The sequence below is a fragment of the Odontesthes bonariensis genome, chromosome 24 (assembly GCF_027942865.1).
Source record: "Odontesthes bonariensis isolate fOdoBon6 chromosome 24, fOdoBon6.hap1, whole genome shotgun sequence".
In the NCBI taxonomy this organism is placed as follows: Eukaryota; Metazoa; Chordata; class Actinopteri; order Atheriniformes; family Atherinopsidae; genus Odontesthes; species Odontesthes bonariensis.
In genome coordinates this window covers 10,415,813-10,441,330 of record NC_134529.1, presented here as the reverse complement: position 1 = coordinate 10,441,330, position 25,518 = coordinate 10,415,813, and the positions used below count along the sequence as shown (strand labels likewise).

Here is a 25,518-nt window from a genome sequence, read left to right as displayed (position 1 = left end):
AAAGTGCAAGTGCTCTCTTTGTCACTGCAAATGTGCCCAGATTTCAGGCTCTAATGAGGAGCCTTATGTATAAATTTATGTGTAGATTAAATCTATCAAGAAATGGAATCATAAGGTGTTTGTCTAATATAAAGGAAAGTGACACCCAATGCAATTCTGACATCTGGAAATACTGGAAAAACCAATTGTATGTGGGCCTATCCCCAATCCAATTTTTATGAAATTATTGTCTCTCTCTGTGTGTGTGTGGGGGGGGGGGGGGGGATGTCTTTTAATGTACTGCATATTCTTATCTGGACCTTGAGTCTGTGAAATAAAGTTTATTATTATTATTATTATTATTATTTAGCTGAAAGCAACTTTTCCACATGGCTCCACTAATTTTCCCACAATCACGAGTTCGTTACATTGTTTCATTTCCGAGTGTTCGTGAAGGCAGCATACGTTTTGCGCAGTGGTCAGCTGACCGTCATGTGGCATTCACTGACTTAGGTGACACAGCGGAGAGAGCGTGAATAAACAACCAGGGGAACCTTTAGAGAAAATACAGTCTGGTGGTCTTCGTTTCCAGGTTTGTTTTTATGTGTCCAGCATGGCTTGGACAAAATACCAGCTGTTCCTGGCGGGGCTTATGCTCACAACTGGCTCCATCAACACGTTATCGGCCAAGTGAGTGAATATAATGATGTTTTATTTATGTTTTTCTGTGTTCATCTGTTCATAGTTACAGTTAGAGCTAGGTCACACAAATAACAGCTAACAATGGCTTTTAAATGTAGTGCTTTTTACTTATTTAGTTTTTTGCTTTTCCCCCCTCGAGTTAACTGTTTTTACATATATATTGCATAGACAGCTTGGTTTTCCTGTAAAATATTAGCATGTAACTAAGGTAACGTAGATGTAGCTACTGTATATGCTAGCCGGTAACATTAGCTTAGTGAGGACATAATCAGACATTATTTTGTGAGGCTGCTGTCAGCAAACAGCAGATGATACTATACTAAGCATAATCTAAGCTCAGGTTTCATAAAATCTCACAAACTCGCACTGCATCGATGTGTTCATCATTGTCATGTGCTATTTGTGTTGAACAAACCTGCTCTGCTGGCACGGGACTAAAAAATGTTCGTTGAATAATTATCTTGTTCTTCCTCCTGTGTAGCTCACATGTAAACCCATTAAATCTGAGCTGTGGTATCATTTGTTCGTGAGAATCATGAAAAACGGCTCCACCACAATGGGACGATATCAATATCAGAAGCTAAACATTTACTTTAAGGCTGTTTAATTTACATTTACCTCTTAGAAGTAGCATTTCTTTATTGTTATATATTTCCCTCCATACATGACTTAAACCTAAGTCCCGGTGTTTGATAACTAAACACAAAACTTTTGTGCAGTAGCTTTCATTAACATTGTTGCATATATTCAAAAGACCTTTTCAGCATTTATCTTCAACAACAGGAAATGGGACGCCCCACAAACCTTTGAGCAGCAGTTAACTGAAAATATCCATAAATATGAGTTGTGGTTATCTGTGGCTATCACAGTAGACTTCAGGGTGAACAGTCTTGTACTGCAGGCCTGAGATCGCTTATGGCAACAAATAGAAGTCATTTTCACACAAGAAATCTGGCAGAATTAGGTCTACAAAAAAACTGTTAAAGATTCAGTTCAATTTTTAATACACATAAGTAAGATCTGATAACTAGGTATGCAAATGAATGAATAGCTACACACACACACACAAAGAAATTGCTGTCCTCTCCAGGTGGTGTGATTGGCTCTCTGTTCCTTGCCTTCGGTAATCATTTACCTTCCACATTTAGTTTTGACCTTTTGACCTGTAAAAAGCCAAGGGCAGTAGTGATGAGACTAATCATGGTTCTGCATCTGTAACAGATAACAGGCCAAAACCTAAGTAGTACCTCATTGGTTCATTTATAACAAACACGCAAACATATTTACTCAGTTTATCAGTTTTCCTTTCATTTCTAGAATAGTTTTTCTTTTACCTGCAGTTTATAATCTAAATGTAATCATGGCATAACAATGCTTTCACTTCTGTGAATTACAGATGATCTAAAGCGATATCGTGTTAAAGCCCACTCATCCTGTCGTGATAGGATGAAGTTGGTCACGTTAGTGAAACGAGATACTCAGCTTTTTTAACTTCTCCAATAATCTGTTATGTCAGCTTTCTCCTGCCTGACTCACACGTCTCTGTCCTTTTTGTGGGTTTTGAACAAAACTCAGCCCTGCCACTGACTGTGAGTGTGTAGTGTGTGTAGACTCTGAGTCAGACAAAACGTGCTGTGTCATGTCGCTTTAACAGGAACACAGCAACTAACAGGTGAAGTTTCACTGCAGTCACCTGATACTTGCCCTGTCAAAGTTTCGCCTCCCAGCAGCTGAGAACACTTACGGCTTGTAGGATTGATAGTTTCGGTGCTGGCTTACATGTTGTTTTTTTGTTTGGTTTTTTCATGTAACTCTGTGCTTAGTAAAGATCTTCGATCCAAAGCCAGTGGCCACAATAAAAAGGATAATTACTGCAGACTTGGATCAGCTGGCAGGACTGCCTTTAGTCTCTGCTGTAAATTGATGAGTTCACAAGTTTGACGCATTTCAAGGAAGTGTCGTGTCATCGAATTTAAATGACAAGACCCTCACATGTCAGTCATGCTTCCTCTGACTGTTGGACTATAAAAGTTTTATGCAGACATAAGCACTCATTAACCCCACAAGTGAGACACAGTGTCATCATCAGTGTCTGACTGGGATATAAATGTAAGGCATTTAACGGGGAAAGGCAGAAATCCTTCACAGTTCACTACAGTGCAGTCAGTTGCTGCTGCTCAATCACACAGAAATTAGTGTTAGTTTCTCTTTCTTATAGTTCTTAAAATGAAATCTGCCAATATGGCAATCGCTGACACATTTTCTGGGATGTTGAGTGTTTGTTTGTCTAAAATATCCATGACAGAGTTGTAATGATGTCCTTTTGTCTGGCAGATGGGCTGACATGTTCACTGCAAAGGGTTGCCATGATGACCCCGAACACGGCTTCTCTCACCCATTTGTACAGGTACAGTAATAAACTGAATGCTGTCTGCGTTTTGTAGCACTTTGGACAAAGGCTTAAGGATTGAATATTGAACCTTGGAACTCGTTCTGATACGTGCCTCTGAAAAATATCGACAACTGTCAAGTCCAAAACTCTGGTCAAACATGTAACATTTAAAAGGGAGTTTGAACTTTCATCAGGCTAACATGGTTCCTCTAGGTTGAAAAATAATCAAAAGTCTAAGTACGACATTGTGTTATAGACTGATAACTACTATGCAAAAAATGTTCATAAACTTTAAAATAATCACAAATTCTTCAGAAAATGCCAGCTTCTGTGTCATTTCCAACAGAAGTCACAGCTAAAACTAAAGCTCTTTGTTCGCATTTGCTTTGATGCGCTGATGTATATATCATATCTGCATCCTGATGCTGTAGTTTCATTTCCCGCTCCCAAAATCCACATTCTGTCTCTTGGTTGCAAACATGTTTTCAACAACAAGTGGCTGCAGGGGAAAGTGGAATCAAAAAGTTCACTGAAAACAAAAGTGATGTCTGTCCTGGTAAGCATGGTAACGTGAGAGAGGCCAAGAAGAAGTCTCACCATCGAGACCACCCCGATTAATGTCACAAGCTCTGCCACCGACGTTTCAAGGCAGACACTGTGCAAGGTTGGCTTCGATGCGCATCAACTGAGGATGGCACCACAAGAAATGAATTACAGAGAACAATGTCAACATTTTGGAGTGGCCAAAGTCAGAGCCCAGGGCTAAATCTCATCCAGAATCTGTGTGATGAGGGAGCCTTCAGGCTTTAAAGACCATCACAGAAGATGGGTGGTTCAAAATCCCAGAGGAGACGTGCAAAAAAACTGTTATCAATTTTAAAATACTGCTTTAGAGCTGTGTTGTCAAATAAAGCGTTTCCATTTATTGCAGAGAGTGTGTAATGAATTAAGAGCATGGTATCTTTTGTAAAAATGGGGAAAAAAACCTCACATAGATCAAATAATTTGTTTACATGTCTTAACACAATATCTTACCATATTTTGCCACGAGAAAAAGCTTTGGTCAAATGAAAAAACAGCATCAGTGCATGTTTACATTTTAAAGCAGCAAAAACATTTTCTTAAATAACTCTGAGGTGAAAGCGTGTTTGAAAAGTGCTGCAACTCATTAGGAGCCTCCTGACAACAAGATGATGCATCTGAATGAGGCTTAAACCTAGAACCATACAAGTTTGCTCAGTTATCTGCCCAAAGTGAATCAGATCAGAGGAACAACTGTCTCTCTCTGACTGTCTGCCTCTGTGTATTTCTGCAACGCTCGCTGTCCAGGCGGTGGGAATGTTTCTGGGCGAGTTCAGCTGTCTCGCAGTCTTCTACATCTTGGTTTGCCATGACAGACGCAGCCCAGAACCAAAGATGATAGCCGGCCAAAGCTTCAACCCTCTCCTCTTTTTCCCTCCTGCCATGTGTGACATGACGGCCACCTCCATCATGTATGTTGGTAAGTGACCGCAACCTTATGTGCTTGGCAATATGGAGGAAGAAAAATATAATTGTTTTTTGTCTATTTTTTCTTTTTAGCTGGTCCGTTTATCTCTGTATATTTCTTAATTATATCTACAATGAAAACCTTCCTTTCTTCTTCCAGCACTTAGCATGACGAGCGCCTCTAGCTTCCAGATGCTACGCGGCGCAGTCATCATCTTCACCGGTCTACTTTCTGTGGCTTTTCTGGGGCGTCGCCTGGCGCTCAATCAGTGGCTCGGCATTTTCATCACCATCCTGGGCCTGGTGATAGTTGGCCTTGCTGACTTTGTCAGTGGGCACAAAGATGACTCACACAAACTCAGCGACGTAATCACTGGTAAGATCTTTATTGTTTTTTTTTTTTGTGTAGGTTTCATTAGCTTATAAATAAGGCACGGTTTTCTGCCCCGCAGGCGATCTTCTGATCATCTTGGCTCAGATCATTGTTGCAGTGCAGATGGTGCTGGAGGAAAAGTTTGTCTACAAACATGATGTCCATCCTCTTCGAGCTGTTGGGACTGAAGGTAAAGAAGTTCTTTGTCTGCAGCTCCACATGCAACAGGTGTTTACACTCACACTAACTCAAGGATGGATTTTCATTCCCTCAAATCACAGACAAAAAGAAAAGGAAAACCAATCAAGCGAATACCTTAATCACTGATAATTAGAGTAGTCAATAATGAGGAGGGCAAAGGTCAAATGGCAAAAACATCAACAGAAGATTCTATCGTTTCCCAACAGATAACGTAAAGTCACACTTTAAACAGCAAAAATATGCACATATGAAGTATTTGAATGTCCTAAATTATTTTCCTACATGCAAAAGTATTATCAGCACAGAGGGACAGAAAGTTGCTGTACCTTCTCATCATAGTAGGGCTACATCCTGGACATGTCGTTAAACACTCAGGGCCACTTAACCTGCAATAACTTGAACGTCCTTGAACTGAGCATGGAAAGACATGTGACCTCCATATAGACACGTGGAACTCCTGAAACTGGCTTGGAGAGCCCGGGGGCTGAGATCCACATCATTGCTCCTCACCACACCATTGTACTTTACAGAGTACCAGGTCACACACCCAAAAACTAGATAACAGCAAACTTTCATCATAATAAATAAAGTTAAGAACAGACCCTTGTCATAACAAAGTTGTGGGCGGAAAAAAACCAGATTCAGCAGAGAGACCCAAAGATAAAGACAACGGAGGAAGTGAGGAAGAGATTAAATGTACACGAGACAAGGATAAATATTGGATTGTATTTTACTGTTGGAAAGAGCTCAGAGAAAAAACAGGATGACAGACGGATTTAGAGTGACCTTTGTTGTCGTAATGGGATGCTGATCACAGATTTGCTCTCTTGTTCTGTTGGGACTGCTTTCCTTGAGTCTGTTCCGAAAGTTGCCCACATGCGGGTTTATAATCATGAAAAAAATTACCACCATGATCATTTCTTTATTTATTCTGTGTAGGTTGTAAATCAGAGAGGACTGAAGCTGTGGCTGATTCCTGTAATTAATCTAATGAAACATGTTTATACACTGGAGACATTTACTCTAGTGCTCTGTGTCAGGGCAAAGAGGAAATACACAACATTACAACAGAAAATACTAAAAATGTTTGGTCAGTTTTTGCAAATATACGCCAAAGCTGGATGTGTAAACAAACAGCTGTTTGCTAATAGTTTGCAGCTTCATCGTGTGATGAAAAGTCTGCGGTTTGCTCCAAGTGGTTAAAACAAATGGGTAAGGGCAGCTTTATCGTATCTGGCATAAAGAATGAAGGTGACAAAGAAGTTGTTTCACAGCTGCTGTTTAAACTTCTCACTTAAATGAGACGCCTCCTTTGTAGGTAGATACAGGCATGGTTAATAACCATGAAAATGAAACTTCCACGTCTTGTCTGCCAGTTTGTACCCACCAACGACCCCTTCGCAGTGATAAGCACCCTAAAGTTAATTCTTCGCTCTTGACTGGACAACAGTTGTGCTCCTCTCTCTTTGTCATGTCACATTTATGCCATAGCCCTGTAGGAACACTTTTCATTCCTACATTCTTCAGTTTGGTGGGTTAAATGAGGTGTTTAGAGTTGGTTGCAGTCTGCCGTTTGTGGCTCTAGATGTCTCCATATCCAACACTTTGGACTTTTTGAGTTCAGGAAAATCTGATTTTCAAAAGACTGTTTAACGATGAACTCAGTGTTAACCAAAGTTAACCAGCCAGCAAAATCAGGTCCCATAATGAATCTGAACATTGGAAAACACATCATTTTGCCAAAGTTTTCAGACTTTTTTCAGTCTTGTGGTTAACCAGAGGATTTTCCAGTGAATTGAAACACTCTGGTTGTACTGAATGTTGTTATAATGTTGTTGTTACTGCTGTTATTGGTCCGAAATAAATTGTGTTTTCTATTTTCAGGCCTCTTTGGTTTTATTGTCCTGTCGCTGCTGCTCATCCCCATGTACTTCATCCATGTTGGCGACTTCAGCGGCAATCCTCGGCAGGTTCTGGAGGACGCTATCGATGCCTTCTGTCAGATTGGCCACAAACCTCTCATTATTTTAGCTCTGCTGGGCAACACGGTCAGCATTGCCTTCTTCAATTTTGCTGGGATCAGCGTCACCAAAGAGATCAGCGCTACCACCCGAATGGTGCTAGACAGCCTGCGTACGCTGGTCATCTGGGCGGTGAGCCTGGCGCTGGGTTGGGAGAACTTTCAAGGCCTGCAGGTTCTGGGTTTCTTGGTCCTGCTGCTGGGCACAGGGATTTACAATGGACTGCACCGCCCCCTGCTGGCCAGGATACCATGCTGCGCTGCGATGGTAACCTTAGAGGAAGAGGACAGTGCAGAGGAAAGAGAGAGACTGCTGAGAGACGACAGGGTGCTGGCTGAAGATACATAAAGTTTGTGAATGCGCTCAGCACAGACACTGCACCTTACAGGATTGCTGTCGGTCACTTTTTACACATTTTTCTGTTCACACCTCAGGTTTTAACTCAGACAATGCTGTAAAATGTGTGGAAAACATTTTTAAAGAAACAGTTTGATATTTTGGGAAATGCACTTATTTGCTTTCTTGCTGAGTTGAAACGGATGACTCATACCACTCTCATATATTGGATGTAGACTGAATATAAAGCTCAAGACGGTTGGCTTGGATTAGCAAAAAGCATATTCTTTGTTCTGATTGCAGTAACTTGCCAGGAAATGGAAACCTTCTGAGCATCCAAACCTCACTCCCAGTACTTCCATTGCAAGAAATAAAGAAAGCACCAGGGAGATATTTTATCCCCAAACATGCCCCTGCTCAGGAGCCAGTACTTTTAAGACTTTTACGGGGGACTTTCAGGGTAGGGCTTGCAAGCTGAACATATCTTATTGGTCAAGTACTCCAATTTCCACCTTTCTGTCTTGGTTGTCTCATATTAGACCCCTGCCATAGCTCAAGAAATCTGTTTACTTTGAAGTTTACTGCAGGAATTGTTAAGACTTATAAAACAAAACTTTCAAACTTGCACGTTCATGCCTGGTTTACCCAGCATGAGTTGAACTGTGCTTACACTTAAACGCACAACTGAAAGGCACATGTTTTTTTCTCAACTGTGAGGCCTGTCAGATTGTAAATTGTATCGTACTCATCAGCCTGTAAGGGTTCACATGGTCCCTCCACACGGCGTTTATCCCAAATATTTGTAACTGCTGCCCAGGCACCTGGATCAGTCTCTAACCAACTGATCAACAAACCAGACAAAGAAGACGAAGAGCAGACCAACCATATTGACGCTTGTTTTGAGGAGAAACCCTGCAAGAGCATTGCTTGTTACATACCACACCTCTACATTGTAATGTAGACAGATTATATGTCCATATGTGGGAAACTTCAGCAGTGTATATACCGATCGGTTTGTGTGAGTGGACCTGGAAAGCATGTGCTTAAAGCCTAAGCATCATCGTAAGTTTTTCTGAAGCTGCTGTGGCTGCAGCTCTAATCTGCTCTTCAGACAGACCCGCAGCCCTAACACAGCATCAAGAAAAGACGTTTTAATTCACCAGTGGAATAAAGTAGTAAAGGAACTTTATTAGTGCCTTTAACATTCATGTGACAGAAAGCATCGTGCACTTTTGGTCAAACCGTGCCTAAAAGATGGCAGATTTTGTTGTCATCTGACATGGCAGGCCGGCACTAACTAGCTAAACAAACCAGGTTCCCTTTTTGTTCCACACTTTTTAGAGTGTTGTCAGTTAACACATCCATCATTCTGCAAGACAGACAATGTGTTTATATCCCAAAATGTCAGACTATTTATACAAGTAAATAGATAGAGAAGAGGGCAGCCTGACTAAGCTGTTCTCTCATACAGGTTTTGAAGGGATTTTTAGGGACCGAGCAGTGAAACTGCAAGGACCCTATTGTATCTGTAAGGATTATTATTCCGTCTTCTTCTTATTCTTTGCAAAAAGGTATGCGAAAACTCAGGAAATTTTGCGAGCGCCACCTGCCAGTCGACGACATGAAAGAATCTAAACTTTATATTTTTGGGAGTCGCTCATTGACTCTGTAGCGCCCCCTATAATGCTTAAAAATGACGGTAGCCGTCCACTGTTCCGGCACGTCAAGCCGTATCCAACACATTCAATTCATTTTCAATGAAATCCGGCCGATCGTTGTCGCCGTGCTCGCAAAGCATGCTGGGATTCCGGCACGGCGAGCGGGGGACCTGCGGCACGTCAAAAAGTTGGGCTCGCTCGAAGTTTATGCAAATTTGCCACGGCAGACGGAGTGCGTTATCCAATGACAGTAGATCATGTGATCTCCTGTGTCGCAGCAGCAGCAGCACAATAGCAGCTCTCCTCGCTCGCAGATCCGGATCCATGGTGCAATATGAAATAATGTTCCATTGCTGACGATTTATACAAATTAATTTCCCTCCAAAACTCAAATTTTTAGAGGGAGAAACTTCGGTTGGTTAAAATCACAAGTTATTTACTTTCCACCGGAGCCATTCTACACGCCCCTCTGTACACACCCACTGTAGTAGCAACACGGCGAGACTAGGCATCCAATCCGGCGAGTTAAGTTGACATGCCGGAACAGTGAACGGCTACCGTTAATAGGATTAGTTTTGCGTGGGACGACGAAATTTGGTACACTCATTCATCATGCCCAGACGCACAAAAAAGTCTGGGGTCGCCATGGTCCCACGTTCACAGGAAGGTGGCCATTTTGGATGGAAAGTGCGTTTTCGTGCCATTTTTGCCAAAATTCATGCCTGCATAAGATCGAACTTGTCCTACAGATTTCATGCTACAGACTTCAAACTTGGCCAGGTTACTCTTTAGACATGGGGGGAAAAATTCATGGAGAAACTTTTTCAAAACTTAAAGGGCGTGGGAGCCTCAAATTTATGACTCGCCATAAAAAATTAAATTGCTTATAACTTCCACATACATTATCCAATCTGTCCCAAACTTCATACGGTCATTGCTGGAACCAGTCTGAACTCGCACATATAAAATAGTGATATCCACCTACAGCGCCACCTGCTGGTGGTCAAAAACATCTTTTTTTTCAAAACTTGCATTTTATTGAACGTCTCCTACAGATTTAATGGTAACAGCTCCAAACTTGGCCAGATTACTCTTAAGATATGGGGGGAAAGAATCATGGAGAAACTTTTTCAAACTCTAAACGGTGTGGGCGTGGCCAGGCGGTGAAAATCGTGTGATGGCGTTTGTGATTTGAAAGCCTTATCATCATCGCAAGGTCATGAAACTTGGCACACATGTCCACCCCGACGAGCTTGTATGTATGTAAAGGGTATCGTGTGTGGGCGGAGCAAAATGGCTCAGTGGCGCCCCCTAGAAATTTTCAAAAACCCCTCCGCATTGGGGATATTATGTGCTCATACGTACGCAGAGGGTATCGTGCGTGTGGGCAGAGCTGCAGCTCCAACGTCCAGCGCATGCCCCAACGTACGCACATCCCAACGTACGCACACCTCGGTCCCGCTCACAGCTGCTTGCAGCTTTCTAGTTTTTCTTTCTTTCTTTCTTTCTTTCTTTCTTTCTTTCTTTCTTTCTTTCTTTCTTATTCTTTGCAAAAAGTATGCGAAAACTCAGGAAATTTTGCGAGCACCCCCTGCCAGTCGACGACATGAAAGAATCTAAACTTTATATTTTTGGGAGTCGCTCATTGACTCTGTAGCGCCCCCTACAATGCTTAAAAATGGTCCCCGCAAAAGGATTAGTTTCACGTGGGACGATGAAATTTGGTACACTCATTCATCATGCCCAGACGCATAAAAAAGTCTCATGCCGCCATGGTCCCACATTCACAGGAAGGCGGCCATTTTGGATGGAAAGTGCGTTTTTGTGCCATTTTTGCCCGAATTCACGCCTGCATATGATCGAACTCGTCCTACAGATTTAATGCTACAGACTTCAAACTTGGCCAGGTTACTCTTAAGACATGGGGGGGGAAATTCATGGAGACATTTTTTCAAAACTTAAAGGGCGTGGCAAATTCTCAAAGTTTGATGGCTCGCCCATCACTCGCCACAAAAAATTAAGTTGCTTATAACTCCCACATACATTATCCAATCTGTCCCAAACTTCATACGGTGAATGCTGGACCCAGCCTGAACGCGCACATATAAAATAGTGATATCCACCTACAGCGCCACCTGCTGGTGGTCGAAAACGTCTTTTTTTTTCAAAACTTGCATTTTATTGAACTTCTCCTACAGATTTAATGGTAACAGCTCCAAACTTGGCCAGGTTACTCTTAAGACGTGGGGGGAAATATTCATGGAGAAACTTTTTCAAACCTTAAAGGGCGTGGCCATGGCGACGCCTCAAATTTCTGACTCGCCATAAAAAATTAAGTCGCTTATAACTTCCACATACATTATCCGTACTGTCCCAAACTTCATACGGTGATTGCTGGACCCAGTCTGAACGCGCACATATAAAATAGTGACATCCACCTATAGCGCCACCTGCTGGTGGTTGAAAACGTCTTTTTTTCCCCACACCTCGCATTTGATCAAACTTCTCCTACAGATTTAATGCTACAAGCTTCAAACTTGGCCAGGTTACTCTTAAGACATGGGGGGAAAAATTCATTGAAAAACTTTTCAAAACTCTGAACGGTGTGGGCCTGGCCATGCGGTGAAAATCGCGTGATGGCGTTTGTGATTTGAAAGCCTTATTATCATCGCAAAGTCATGAAACTTGGCACACACGTCCACCCTGTCGACCTCGTACGTATGTAAAGGGTATCGTGTGTGGGCTGAGATTATTGGCTCAGTGGCGCCCCCTAGAAATTTTCAAAAACCCCTCCGCATTGGGGTTATTATGTGCTCGTACACACGCAGAGGGTATCGTGTGTGTGGGCAGAGCTGCAGCTCCAGCGTCCAGCGCATGCCCCAACGTACGCACATCCCAACGTACGCACACCTCGGTCCCGCATACAGCTGCTTGCAGCTTTCTAGTTTATTTTTTATTTTCTTTAACAGGTACTCTGGCAAGAAACAAAAATGACTAATATCTACATCATCAGACACGTTTTCCTTGTGGCAAAAGGAACTTGACCTGTTTTTTTGTGTGTGTTATTCAGTGCTAAAAGCACCAATTCATCAATACTTCTGTCAGTATAATTGTTTGTATATTCTTTGAATAGACGGACCGTCACCACATCATGTTTGATAATAATTTGAATATTGCACAAGGTAAAATCTTTCTGTAATTTTTATGCCTTGTGATCTGTACGAGGTTCACTCTCTGATATGTTGATATCTGTGCAGTTTTAATGATGTGCCACAATGTTTTCAGCTTGGAAAAATGCTCTTGTTTCACGTCCGGGAATCCAATGCACTTTGAAAAACTGCCTTCTCCACTCTTTAGTGTTATTTGGACAGACAGACTTGTATGAAGAGTTCAGAGTTCAAACTGATTTGTACTGGTTATCAAAAATCCTGCTTCTTCCCCTCTAGTTATCCATGCTGTTTTCTGTAACATACAGCAGAAAAAAGGGAACTTTCATTAAATCTCTCTTATTCAATTTTAATATTCTGTTTTTTCAGATGTACGCTGAAAAGCTATACATTTTATGGAATAAATGCAGGAAACAGAGAAAAATATCAGACATTTTCCAAATGTGTGAAGATTTTTTTTTCTCTAGATTATTCTAAACTGATTGTCGGGTTTCCATCTGTTGGTTGAAGATATTTATGGAGCAAATTACTCAGTTTTTCAGAAACAAAAGTAAAAATGACCATATATTGCAGTCTTAACTTTGATTTTGTGTCTCAGTAGGGAGAAAAGTAAAGGAAACAATGTAAAACTGTTTTTGAATGCATGTCTATTGAACTAGTACGTCACTCAAAAACCCATATATATTAGATAATATACAGGTATTTACCTCCAGTTTATAAAAGGCACTCTGGCTCTTGTATGTATTGCGTAAAATTGAGAAAAAAATCAAATAAAAATTTGACACTCTAATGATAAAAAGTGTCAGTACAAGGGTCTAATATCACCAGCAGCTGACACCTGCGCTCACTTCCTGAGTCAAGCCAACATCCCCCCAAAAGAGCCTTTTTACACTTTAATGGAGGTCAAAGGTTAAAACCAGGAATCCCCAGAGAGCTGTATGTGCAACGACGTTGAGCTTAATGGAGCAGGACGAAGGAACATGTGTTAACTGACCACACACACACACATACATACTGATTTATTTTAATTAAGTGCACGAACACATTAAAAACAAAAATGAATCTCATAATGACAGCTACGCAGTTTCTCAGACTCAGAACCAGAAATCAGTTACTCTGATTTTTATAGTCATGTCTGTACTATACCTTTGTAATCTATTTCATTAGATACTATTGATTTAAATGCACTTTGTATTATGCAGTATGATATTAGTGGATTGCTTTCCACACCGAGCTGTTGAAATGAAACACCTGTAATTATCCAAGCTTAGTCTTCTCAAACTGTTTCATAAATATGACAATAGGTTCAGTGGGCATCAATAACAGTTACAACAACTGAACTGACTCCAACAGAGCAGGACACTGGCAGCAAACAAGTCGGAGAAGTAACATGTAGCAACCATGAAGCGGTGTCTCTGGGCTTTTCCAGCATGTTTTTTCTGTTTTGAGACCAAATGAAGACTCTTCCCACTAATCTAATCAATGTTTATTCATTTAGAAAAAAAAATAAGCACGACTGACATGTGACAATCATGTAAAGTGGGATCCAGAGATAAGTTTTTAACCAAAGCTGGATATGATTAGAAGATTTTAGTGCTTTGTGACAATAAAATGCACAAGTTCTGACATGTAAGATCAATACTGCAGATTCTGCACTATTTTTAAGTGGGTTGATGAAACTGATGCATTTTTGTTGCTGATGGGTTACATTTCTTTGAGCTGCATCCCAGATGACGTCGCTCACAGATGCATTTGATCGACTCGTCAAAGGCTTTTTTGAGCAACTCAGCATGCAGCGCTTGTACTGCTCCAGTTTCCACCAGAATGTAGCTTACTACTGCAGAAGGACACATCAGATTAAGGGTCTCTCTTAAAAAGGGGGTCTCTCTGTGTCTAAGCTTGGTTAGACTGAGGGTTTTTAAGGAAGTGGGGCATGGCGCTCTTAAACTTTGCAGACACCAGGTCAGTTCTGACTAAAGCATGTTCAGTCAGCACAACATTGAAAAAAATAATACATCAAATGTCCTTTACTGATAGAAAGAAAGGCAAATTCATTATTTGTTTGTATAATAATGTAATAATGTAGGACTCCAATCTTTCCAGTCAAGTCTCTAAACCCCTCCTCAAGAGAGGTGACACCTTAAACTCATGATGGGGATAAATTGAGTACTCTGAAGAATCCGAGTTTAAGTGACTGAATTATGTGGCTCAGAAGACAGCAGACAATAGCCGCAGTATATCAAACCGACAGAGAAACATGAGGGTGGGAACACTCGAGTCTGGAGTAGTTTTTCATTCCCTGGAATCGGAACAGCTTGACTGAGGCAGCAGTTTATTCTTCAGAGATATGGCCCCTCCTCTGGCCAGCAACTGTCAATAACTTGTGACATTCAAAGCAAACAGATGGATCCAAAACCACACCACAGCAGTGACTCCGTCTCAGTTGAGCAGGATTTTGACCACTGGATGGCAGCGTTTCACTAGAGAAAAGTGACTTGGGTGTGTGTGGCTGCCTTTGGTAAAGGTCTACCACCATGACAACGGAGCTCCTGAGGAAAAAAAAAAGACTGCATATAGGCCTACATATATGTGTGTTTGTGGATGTAACAGAATAACTCAACTTAAACCACAAAAATCTCATGTTATAATAAAAAACAGTGCACCAGGCAACATTTTAATATGTAAAGCAAACTAAAATAAAAGTGGTTTTATTTGTATTCGCAGAGCAGCACATTCAATATGAGGGAAACGTGTCTATAAGCTCAGCTCTGCTGCACCTGGATCCGGATCTGGAACTTCTCACGTTAAAAAAAAAAAAAAATTAGATATTAAAAGGCAAAAGCAGCACAGAAGATGCTCCAGGGACAGCGTGGAAAAAAAAACATTTCCAGTAGCAGTTTGCAGGACAAATTTGTCCTGGTGCGATCTGTACGTCTCCCCCTGAGACAAGCTGATGTAAAACCCCGCAGTGAAAATAAGATAGATAGATAGATAGATAGATAGATAGATAGATAGATAGATAGATAGATAGATAGATAGATAGATAGATAGATAGATAGATAGATAGATAGATAATCTATTCCAGTCAAGCTCTCCTCTTATACTTTATTTTTATTGCTGTCTTGCTTCTGTTGTGTCAGGAAGATCCAACTTCACGGCTGATGCATGTGTTTTTCCAGCAGCAGCGGCTGGTTTGTCCAACATGTGAAGTGAAGCTGCACTGCAGGCTGAGATGCTCTGCTCTGCATCAAACCTGCCAGCCTGCCCTGCCCCACAGGTATTAGTTTATTTCAAATCTCCAACCGAACTGCTCATCTCTGGAGCTTTTTTTATGCTGAGCATGAAGCCTGGTTATCAATCCAAATCTTTTTCTTTTTTTTTTTTTTTGAGAAATAAAACTAGTCCACAGTTAATGCTGCATTCTCCTCTTTGTTACTATTGTTAGAAGAAAAAAAACTGACAATAAATCCTAATAGAGGAAACATTTATGGTGCCTTTTTGGTCCGTGTTTCACGATATCGAACCTGATATTAGATGCAAAATCAAAACAGTAATCGCTTTTTAAATGAATAAATTAATTAATTTAAAAAAAACACGCCTTGTTGTAAGAGACTGCACTCACCTCTAGGTAGGCTACTATGGGAAGAAAAAAAACAGAAGTCTAGGAAGAATAAGAGGTTGACTCTTTTGACTTAATTTATATTTCAAACAGGCCTGACTGAAATTACTTTATGCTTTGATGCATTCCTGCGGTGGTTTACGCTCCTGTCCACGTCTCGCCACGGCAGCAGAGGGCCTAATGGTTTGTCATCATGACCTTCTGCGTTTCCATAAGTCTCCTGCAGTATTTCGTTCGGAGCAGCTCACAGAGGCGCTGCTTACAGTGTGTGATTTAACCGTCTGTACATTTGCACTCTGGGGCTGCTGAGGGCCCCGAACCTCTGCACGAGAGCTACAACTTAAATCTGTCGTAATGTAAACAATTGGCTTTGCTCAAACTGCTCCGAGTCAACATCTTATTTAAAAGCTTCCATTAAAGCAGCCCCTTAAGTTGTATACAGCTGAGGGCAGGCTGCGGCGAGTGTGATTAGTCTGCCTCTCCGATGTCCTGCTAATGACCACTTAATGTTTTCAACTGTGACAACGCAGAGCAAAGCATGGAATCCTTGCTGCCACAAGGAAACACGGGACTGTAATCGGATTCAGACACTTTTTCATATGATGTGGACTCATTTCACCTCAGTCTACCTGACGCTTTGAACATTTCGCTCCGGAGCGGAGTTAAAAACAACGCCAGAGTTTTGGGTAATCTGGGGATTGTATGCAAAAACAAGTACAGAATTATAAAGAATCCAAGGTTATAGACTCCATCTCTGAGTTTGCAATTCAGTGCATTTTTCAAAATGAAAAAATATATATTTTATTTAAAGAGTACAGCTGTAGATAACTGGAAGAAAAATATGTAAGACAAAAAAAAGTGACTTTATTTCAGTTTTCATGAATTATGAGGGTTTTTTTCCTGTGGTTTTCAGGGTTCAGTCCTCAAGTATTTTATTTGATTAAATATATCTAAATACCACTGTTAGCAGTATTAATATCAGAATAATGATATAACACTGACTATTGCTGGAGTGCATAATTTTTGATAGATTTTCTCAGTTCAACAATACTTAATAGTTATTCTGATACACAGCGGAAAAAAACCAGCAGCCTCAGAATATTCAAAAACATGTCCCATTCAGGGCAGAAAAAAAAAAAAACTGTCGGAAGGTTTGTCTTCTCACTTGCTTCTACATATTCAAATTAATTCATCAAGCATTTATCTGTCATTTGAATCAGAAAAAGTATCTGTAAACTATTAGAAAAATTTATCAAGATGCCTTCAAATGTGCAGTTCTTTAAAAGAAACACAATGTATGTTCACTTTGCAACAATGTTAGGGGAAAGAAAAGGCTGATATCCTCTCATGAGAGAAGCTTGTACCTTTTTGCCTAAACACTTCAAGATGAATTGACTCCACAGTTTGTACATATTTTTATCTACTAAAATTTTGAAGCTTTTCCAAAAAAAAATGAAAACAACAATTTAAGAACACCAGAAGATACCATTTAGTCACTGGGGGGAGCTGCTTGTGTATTCAAGGCCTGCACATGCTCATTAATGCTTTACATGATATCTGTGGGAATAATTCTGCTCTAGTAATAACCCCATAACATGTTGAAAAGGACCTACGGTTTGTTTCACATGGAAAAGGAACAATCTCATTTATCAATGTTTTATTGATTGCAATTAGATCAAACTCAGCCCATGCAAGAAAAATGGCATCTTACGCATTAATGTCTTTCACATGTTTAATGAGTTATTCACTGCTTTATGACTTATTTTACTTTGGATCCTTAGTTGTGAGGACATATGGCTACTTATATTGAACTGAAACATCTGAATACTTGTTCTAGCTCTGTGTAAGATCATACTTAATCTGAGCAATAATCACTGTAATTTGATTTAAATGTTATTTCTAAGAATATACCGCTTCGTCAAAACAAACCATCTAACAGAAGCAGACAGCTGAGTTCAGATTTCAGCACTTAAAGCCCTGCTTCATGCTCATCTCAACCTCTGAGAGAGTTCAGTGTCTGAAATAAGGGATGTGCTCAGGGTCATATAAATGGGACAGTCTTGTTTTGAATTAACTTTAGACAAGTCCCACTCTTCTCTCTCCCCTGTGGAAATGATGGCACTGTGCCATACAGAAGGCTGTGTACAATGGCCCAGGTCCCATTAAATCTGCGAAAGTTCCTTCCTGAGACAAACATTGCCAGAAATAGTAATCCTGGCCTGAGCTGAAGGGTCTTACAAGAGGGGAGCAATAATTCTCGTGTAATAATGGAAATCATTTCATTCTGCCCAGCAGCATGTGATCCGGCAGAGCTGCACAGTCCGAGGTGCTCATTCAGTTTTCCCTCAGCCTGATAAGACTTCCTGAAAAACACACAGCGAGCAATCAGGCGACAACAATAGACGCTTTAAACTTCAGGTAGTCAACAATGCACAGTTGCACGGCTTTGTTTTCATCAAAAGGGAGCATGTGACTCATAAATGCTTCAACATTGTGTTTTCATGTTGTTTGTTTAGTCTCTAATTAGCTTTGTTTCAGACTTTAAGTAGAGCTGCTGAGTTGATGAGACAAGCATTCATGTTTAAGACATTTTTATGACTTACTACTCCTCTTTTTTAAGGATGTGGACTGTTAGTCATATGGAAAATCACTATCAGATGTTGACACATTGGTGTAAAAACCTCTGTTGTGCTAAACTCAAGTAAAAGGCTTGTACTCACATGTGCAGAAGTTTATTTTATTGGTTTATTAGTACTGATGTATCAACACAGGTTGAGGTGTTTCTTGTCTTATTTTCAAGTAGTTTGGTGTCAGGATTGTGAATATGATGAGGGTCAAAAAGGAAACTTCTGAAACACAATTGTAGACATTTCTTTATATAATTGTATTAATTTGTTTATTTCATAAGGACTTACAACTATGATTTAAATAAAATAATTCTAGAGGCTATGGGAGGGCTTTTATAATTAAAGGTCTCATGCCAAATTCTAATCAGTGGAGCTTTAACAAAATGCTGCTATCTGTTTAAAAAATCATGTATTTCTGTCATGTAAACTATTTAAGTACTTATTTCTAATGTAGAATGAATAGAAATGTATGCAAATGTAGCATAAATGAAAAAATATCTTCCAAGTTTAGAGAAGTTCCTGCAGAACTGAGGAAGGAGAACAGTGGAAAAACCCAATAAAGTCAGATAATGAGGTCACCAACACGGTGCGTATAAGACCAAAAGTCTTGAGTCATGGGTGACATTTTTCAACACTGACAGTAAGTATGAATTTCCAGTTGTTTAAGACAGAGTGAAGTCTCTAGTCTTGCAATCCTTTATGCAGAGACAGGAGTCGCGGGCACTGGCAGTAATCCCACCTGCCATCATTTATACAGCACCGTGGATGTCAGGCTCAGAAAAGAGACATAAAGGAGAACAATATCATCCAGCAGGACTCTAGCAGAAATAGTTTAGTTTTCACTGGTGAGTTATGGATCAAATATGTCACTTTTGGAGCGCTACATTTTCAGAGCGGCAGCTTTAATATGGACGCAATAAGACGAGGCCAGAGGGAAGACTTGGACGCGTATTGCACTCACTCCGTCTTTAGAACCAGTGTGGGTAAAACAAGTCTCTAGGTGTAAAAGAGTTGCGTGCGCCATGTGTTGCGTGGCGTGCATTCCTTCAAGCAAATTTTCCTCTGCAGCTAATCATCCTCTGCCTGGCTGATCCAAGCAAACACCCCCCCCCCCCAGAAATTACACTTTCAAAGCAGAAGCGAGCATGTCAAGATGCTTCCACCCTCTGCCTTCAGCGGCGGCGCACACACTCCGGGTGAAGGCTGATCTGAGGCCTGTTTTCTCAAACGCTTCCCACTGAAAAGCTCATCAGCACCTGAAATAACTCGAGGCGCGCTGCGCACCGCCACATCCTCTTCCCTGGATTGTTTTGACTGCATTATGGAGGGCAAACGTTAAATGTCATTTCTAATTTTAACCCGGAAAAGTGTCACTCGAAAACATCATGATAGCGGGCAGTCAGGGTCATCGGCGCTTCCGCCCGCATGAATCAAGACTAAATGAATGCGGGGCTTCAGAAGCCATTGTTTCAACACATGCAAGAGAAACATGCGATCGGAGTTTGAGGAAGGAGGAGGGGGCCCAAACAGTGAAGGCACGAAAGCACTGCAGCAGAGAGAACGCGGGAGACTTCATCTGGAGACAGATTAGTTTTGTCGTTTTAAATAAAATCGACGATTAAGTAGTAAAAACATGTTTTTCGGTCAGCTAAGTCTCATCTACACTAAGAAACGCAGGCTATCACAAAGGCTATTTAAATTCCTTATTATTAAATCAAATTGGCCAGAACCCAACGGTGTGAATCTTAAGGGGCCTTGCGGATGAAGTATCGCCTCTGAAGTTAATTGTGTTTTCGCTTCGGAGGGGAATAGATTTCCTCTGTTTATTATGAGCATGGGGACGGATTTGCGTCACAGTGCAACTTGCAGGTTGAGATAAAGTTGCACAAATATTGAACAAGGGAAGTTCTAACAGTCATTATAAAGTTTCCCCCCCTCTGCACCGGAAGAAATAAGGATTTCTGCTGTATCCTAAAATACTAAAACAGGTTCTATTTTGGGGGCAAATCTAGCAGGCGTATCCGCTCATTTAACATGAATCACGGCCCATCAAAAACAGGATGAGAAGGAGCTAATAGAGCCTCTCCTGGGCACGGGGTTATACGAGTCTGCAGTTTATTATTAAACATGTATTACTAGTTATCCCACAGTACTCCCTGACCTATATAATCCCTTATACTTTTAGGTATTTTCCGAGTAAAACTGACTCAAGAGTGTATGGAGTGGTCCCAGTTTCCAAAAGAAGAATCGCTATTAACACGAGCGCTTCCCGTGTAATGAGTGCTTTAGTGCGTGATATGAGTGAGGGGCAAGTGATCAATCCATCATCTCTGGATCAAAATTGCTCTGGCGTGTCCCTGCTCATGAGTGTGTGAGGCGGACTATGTTACACATCATCCTCATTTCCAAGGGAATGACGTGAGCAAACACAAAACATCCATTGGCTCAAAAATCGACCAATCAGTGTCAGTGGAGAAACTTCAGAGTGGAGCTGCAGGGTTAGAGTTTCAGAGTTGGGAGAGCGATTTTGGCATTTACACAAAGAGGACGAGCATCTGTCCTCCCAGAACGCTGCCCGTGCTTTTCTTCATGCTTGCCCTTTTATACCCTCTTCTGTAAAAAGATACAAGACGTTAGAGGTTTCAGGATGTACACGGCCGGGCTCAACCCGTTTTACGCATCAAATTTTAGCCTCTGGTCTGCGTACTGCGCCGGGGGTTTCGCTGTGGATACAATGAAGAAGCCGTCGTTTTGTATCGCAGACATTTTGCAGGCTGGGGATGCGGAGAACATCCCGGGCTCGTCCGCCCTCATGGTGCACATGGGACACCACCACCACCGCGCTCAGCAGGCGCACTCCGGCAGCTCGCCGCTGCGCCCTTCTCCCGTCGCGCCGGAACCGTCAGTGTTTGGTGCCAGGGTGAGTCCGGGGTCTCCGTACCACAGACACGGACTACAACTAACCTCAGTCTCCAGGACGGCGTTTAACTCCCAACAAGCACCACCGCCCTCAAGCAAAGACCTCAAATTTGGAATTGATCGGATATTATCAACGGAGTTTGATCCAAAGTGCAGGGAAAAGTCGTCGCTAAGAGGTGAGCAGAGACGCTTTCTTACACAAAAAACTTCCTGTTATACCAGCTGTAAAGAAAACAAAAAAAAAAAACTGGGATGTGTTTTATGCAATAGAAATATATTTATTATCTCAACTCCCACAAGAAGACAGAATTCAGAAACTGAAAGCAGCAAACCAGAAGCAACTAATAACTTTGCACATGTGCAGTCAGTTACCTGCTCCAGTTTACAACACTGACAGGCTTGTTCACAGAGTAGTTAGAGCGCAAATAGCCTAATAATAAGGAGCCCTGTGGGGAAATCCTCTCCTCTCTTGCCCCCTAACAAGAGGTCAGAGGTCAGGATTAGCTACAAACAGCTGGAACTCTGTACAGAAGGACTTCACCAGGGAAACCTCAGGCTCTAAATTCAAAGCAGTCTCCCTAAACTTCAGACCATCCTTGCATCTTTGTGTTACTGCGTTAACTCTTTACTGACTCTAGCCCATCATCTCTCGCTCTGTAACAGATCTCACATCCATTGTTAGCTCGAACCGTCAGTCAGGCATCCATGTCTCTGTTCAGCCTCCGGCCAGCCAGTACTTCTCCTCCATAGACCCCGGGATGAGCGACGCGTCCTCCATGATGAGTTCACTAGGCAGCAGCAGCAGCAGACATTCAGGCCAGCATCAGTTTCAGGACACCTTCCCAGGTAGACACCAACCATAGGAGTGTAGCAGATGGGGAGAATGTTCATGTCTCATGTCGGTTTTTAGGTGGGAGACCCTCTGATTTTTTTGCTTTAACCTCGTGTCCTCCTTGTGTCTCTTTAGGTCCGTACGCCGTCCTCACAAAAGACACAATGCCTCAGACGTACAAGAGGAAAAGGTCATGGTCGAGGGCCGTGTTCTCAAACCTGCAGAGAAAGGGACTCGAGAAGAGATTTGAAATACAGAAGTATGTCACCAAGCCAGACAGAAAGCAGCTGGCCGCAATGCTGGGCCTCACAGATGCTCAGGTAAGATGCACCAGGCCTGTTGGACACAAAACACATGCACTGAGAAGGCTTTAAGAAGCAACGAGAGCGGTTTCAATGTAGACAGTCCTGCAGAATTATTGACTGAAATAAAAAAAAATTCCCTTGTTAGTTGGATCCTGAGATCATCATTACTGTTGTCCAGTCATGCTCATCATCTCCTTAAAATGCTGCTCAGTGTGAACCGTATCATGTCGTGAGTGGTGGTTTCAGGCCTAAGTGTTTACTGTATGAAGAGGCTTTGCAGTCAGTATGAAACCAAGAAGAGTAGTTGTTGCCGTGGCAACAGTTGAAAATAAGGAAATCACAATGCAATATTTTAGAAACATTCAAGCTGTGAGGCAATTTACCCCTCAAGATAAAAGTGACCAAATAGTTAAAAAAAAAATTGTTTCGTATTTTTCCCGATTTGTACTTTTTTTAATTTTCTTTTTAAAAACATTTTTTAAATGTGTCATAGTAGAAATATATATTATAAACAAACAGGCCTGTTTAATATTTTCGGCCAGTTAATTCACTGAATTTCTACCAGGTTTTAATGCTGCAGTTTCCGCTTTACTGATCTGTAAAAATAATGGAACCGGACTATGAAATATCAACCCTATGCTTCTTTTTCATCAGTTAGCTCAGCCTTGCTGAAGGTGCTGTCTATGATGAGGAGGACATGCTATCAAATTTGTACTAATAGATTTTCTTTTTCTATTTAATTAAGCATAAAACTCTCAGTGTTTTGCACCCCACATGCTTGTTTCTCACACATATTTAGATTGAAGGGACACCCTTAAAATGTTGAATAAATGACTAATGAAGGCCTTAAATAGGCTGTGGTCCAGGCCTTTAACTGACAGCATCGTCATCATCTAGGATGGTGTAACCTGATTGGCTGAGAGGGTCCCCATTGTGCTACTCCCACCATATGTTGAGCAACACCTCACCTACTTGTTTTTGTTTACATTACAAATATCAGAGTCTTTTTTAATCAAGCAGTATCTCAACACAGATCAAGGCGGAGTGTCTTATTTTAGGATTGTTATAGGCTATACACTTTATTTGCAGCAATTTTGCAATCTTGTTAAAAATGAAATATTCCTGTACATCTTGAAGTGTGTAAAGTGTGTTGAGTTCAACCTGATTTTACACTGAAGCCTAAGAAAACAGCTGATATTCAAAATATTTCACTGTATAGGGGAAAAAAGACCTTCATGCAGCACAACATGCCTCATAGTTGCTCTTATAACCGAAAGGATATTTAAGGAAAATTAGTAAAAGCACCGACCAAGGCTGCTGCTGAATGTAACTCGGTGTTTATTAATGGATTCTAAAACGTTTTATCTAACAACTTGGTTCTGTGTTTTCAGGTGAAAGTATGGTTCCAGAACAGACGCATGAAGTGGAGACACTCTAAAGAGGCACAGGCTCAGAAGGACAAGGAAAAGGACGAGAAGCCGGACAAAAGTCCCTCGGAGGCGGGCAGCAGGGAGCACAAAGAGCCGATGGAGTCCGAGTGTGAGAGCGAGGGCAGGACCGAGTGTGAATCCGACGAGGCCGAGGAGGAAAGCGCTGACGGACATTTGGACATTTCAGAGCACAACAAGACCAGCGTTATTACGAGCGGGAGCGCGCAGGCGGGCACCGCGGACGCGGCGGCCACGGTCACAGACACAGCGGACTCGCAGGTGTTAATATGAAGGCAGCGAATGAACAATGAGAGGAGCGAGATTCTGTTAAGAGTTTTTCTGACAGAAGAACTGCGATGATATAAAGACGCATTTGGAGTGTAGCAACCACAACTAAAAACAGGTCAGTTTGATTCTTGAGAGCAGGAGGAGCCAAGGGACCGTTTTATTGGTTGATTATTGCACGTTATTTTAGCCCAGAGAGACACTGGAAGCATGGCCAGATTTAAGGTGTAAAATGTACAAGATTATACCACTTTTTTTTCTTCTTGATGTCTTACAAGGCTATAATAATAAATCCACCGAATATTTGAATTTAAAAGACGGATTTCCTGCCTCCTCCAGTGTCTCTTTACAGTCGATTTCCTCTCAAGAGCTCGAGGGCGCTGATGTTTTCCTCATCAGAAGAAAATGTTGTGCGCTCGAGAAGTTTTTTTTGTTCAGGTTATGAACCACTCCTGTCACGTTGTGAATTAAATCTCAGAAGATCAAGTGTTCATGTACCTATTTGTTTTGTTTTGATTTCTGATATATAGTTGTGCTATTTTGTTAATAATAATTTGCACTGAAAATATTGTAAATAAAAATGTTGCTACTTTGGAAAACGTATAACTTTATTATTATTATTATTATGCTCGCTTATTTCAAGGTTGGGCTTTTTACTTAGACAATTTAGTTGTAAACTGGTTAATGTAGCTGCCAAAGAGTCTTCTATTTGAAAGCAAAGCTGCTTTCAAGTAAATATGCAACAACACTGAGGCTATTATAAAGGCTATCAGCTGCCAAAAAAAAAAACAATAGGCCTAATTATGGGTGGATGCAGCTTGATAAATTCAAAGAGTCACATTTTTCTAATATAAAAAAAGAATAAAAAAGAAAAAACATTCTAATCATTTAGGGCTTTAGAATGATTAAAATAAAACATGCAGAGCTCCTCTCATGAGCCCATAAATGTGCTTCTAAGTTTCTCCTCAGTGGTTTGGACTCGAGATGCGCCCAAGAAGAGCCTACTTTACAGTTTGTGTACATTTACTGGCTCCAGATAGCAGCGACGACCCGGATGAGTATATTTTATGCTTCAAGAGGCAGCTACAATCAACAAATTCTCCGTTTACAGAACTGCTCACATAACCACCTTGTGCAGGCACTTGGGTTTGATATTCCACATCATGTCATGAAATGTCAACAAG

General features: G+C 41.2%; 2 protein-coding genes across 3 annotated transcripts; both read left to right on the top strand.

The window, feature by feature from the left end:
• Nucleotides 1-496: 496 nt before the first annotated feature.
• Nucleotides 497-12,746, top strand: slc35f6 (solute carrier family 35 member F6). The gene is made up of 6 exons (XM_075458845.1): nt 497-669; nt 3,016-3,088; nt 4,403-4,574; nt 4,722-4,937; nt 5,014-5,124; nt 7,020-12,746. The coding sequence occupies exons 1-6, from the start codon at nt 593-595 to the stop codon at nt 7,502-7,504; spliced, it is 1,134 nt and encodes a 377-aa protein (XP_075314960.1). The 5' UTR covers nt 497-592; the 3' UTR covers nt 7,505-12,746.
• An 8,342-nt stretch (nt 12,747-21,088) lies between these two features.
• Nucleotides 21,089-24,915, top strand: hlx1 (H2.0-like homeo box 1 (Drosophila)). Of its 2 annotated transcripts, XM_075458982.1 has the most exons (4): nt 21,089-21,658; nt 22,146-22,328; nt 22,450-22,634; nt 24,011-24,915. In XM_075458982.1, the coding sequence occupies exons 1-4, from the start codon at nt 21,211-21,213 to the stop codon at nt 24,338-24,340; spliced, it is 1,146 nt and encodes a 381-aa protein (XP_075315097.1). In that variant the 5' UTR covers nt 21,089-21,210; the 3' UTR covers nt 24,341-24,915. The 2 variants fall into 2 exon arrangements, with proteins under 2 accessions (XP_075315097.1, XP_075315098.1); XM_075458983.1 differs by lacking the exon at nt 22,146-22,328.
• The last annotated feature ends 603 nt before the right edge of the window (nt 24,916-25,518 follow it).

Bases quoted from the DNA above. Each gene is read 5' to 3' on its own strand.
- slc35f6 (XM_075458845.1), top strand. From the start codon at position 593: ATGGCTTGGACAAAATACCAGCTGTTCCTGGCGGGGCTTATGCTCACA. The intron at 3,089-4,402 runs GTACAGTAATAA...CTCGCTGTCCAG, and splicing joins TCTCTCACCCATTTGTACAG to GCGGTGGGAATGTTTCTGGG. The intron at 4,938-5,013 runs GTAAGATCTTTA...TCTGCCCCGCAG, and splicing joins ACTCAGCGACGTAATCACTG to GCGATCTTCTGATCATCTTG.
- hlx1 (XM_075458982.1), top strand. From the start codon at position 21,211: ATGTACACGGCCGGGCTCAACCCGTTTTACGCATCAAATTTTAGCCTC. The intron at 21,659-22,145 runs GTGAGCAGAGAC...GCTCTGTAACAG, and splicing joins GGAAAAGTCGTCGCTAAGAG to ATCTCACATCCATTGTTAGC. The intron at 22,329-22,449 runs GTAGACACCAAC...GTGTCTCTTTAG, and splicing joins GTTTCAGGACACCTTCCCAG to GTCCGTACGCCGTCCTCACA.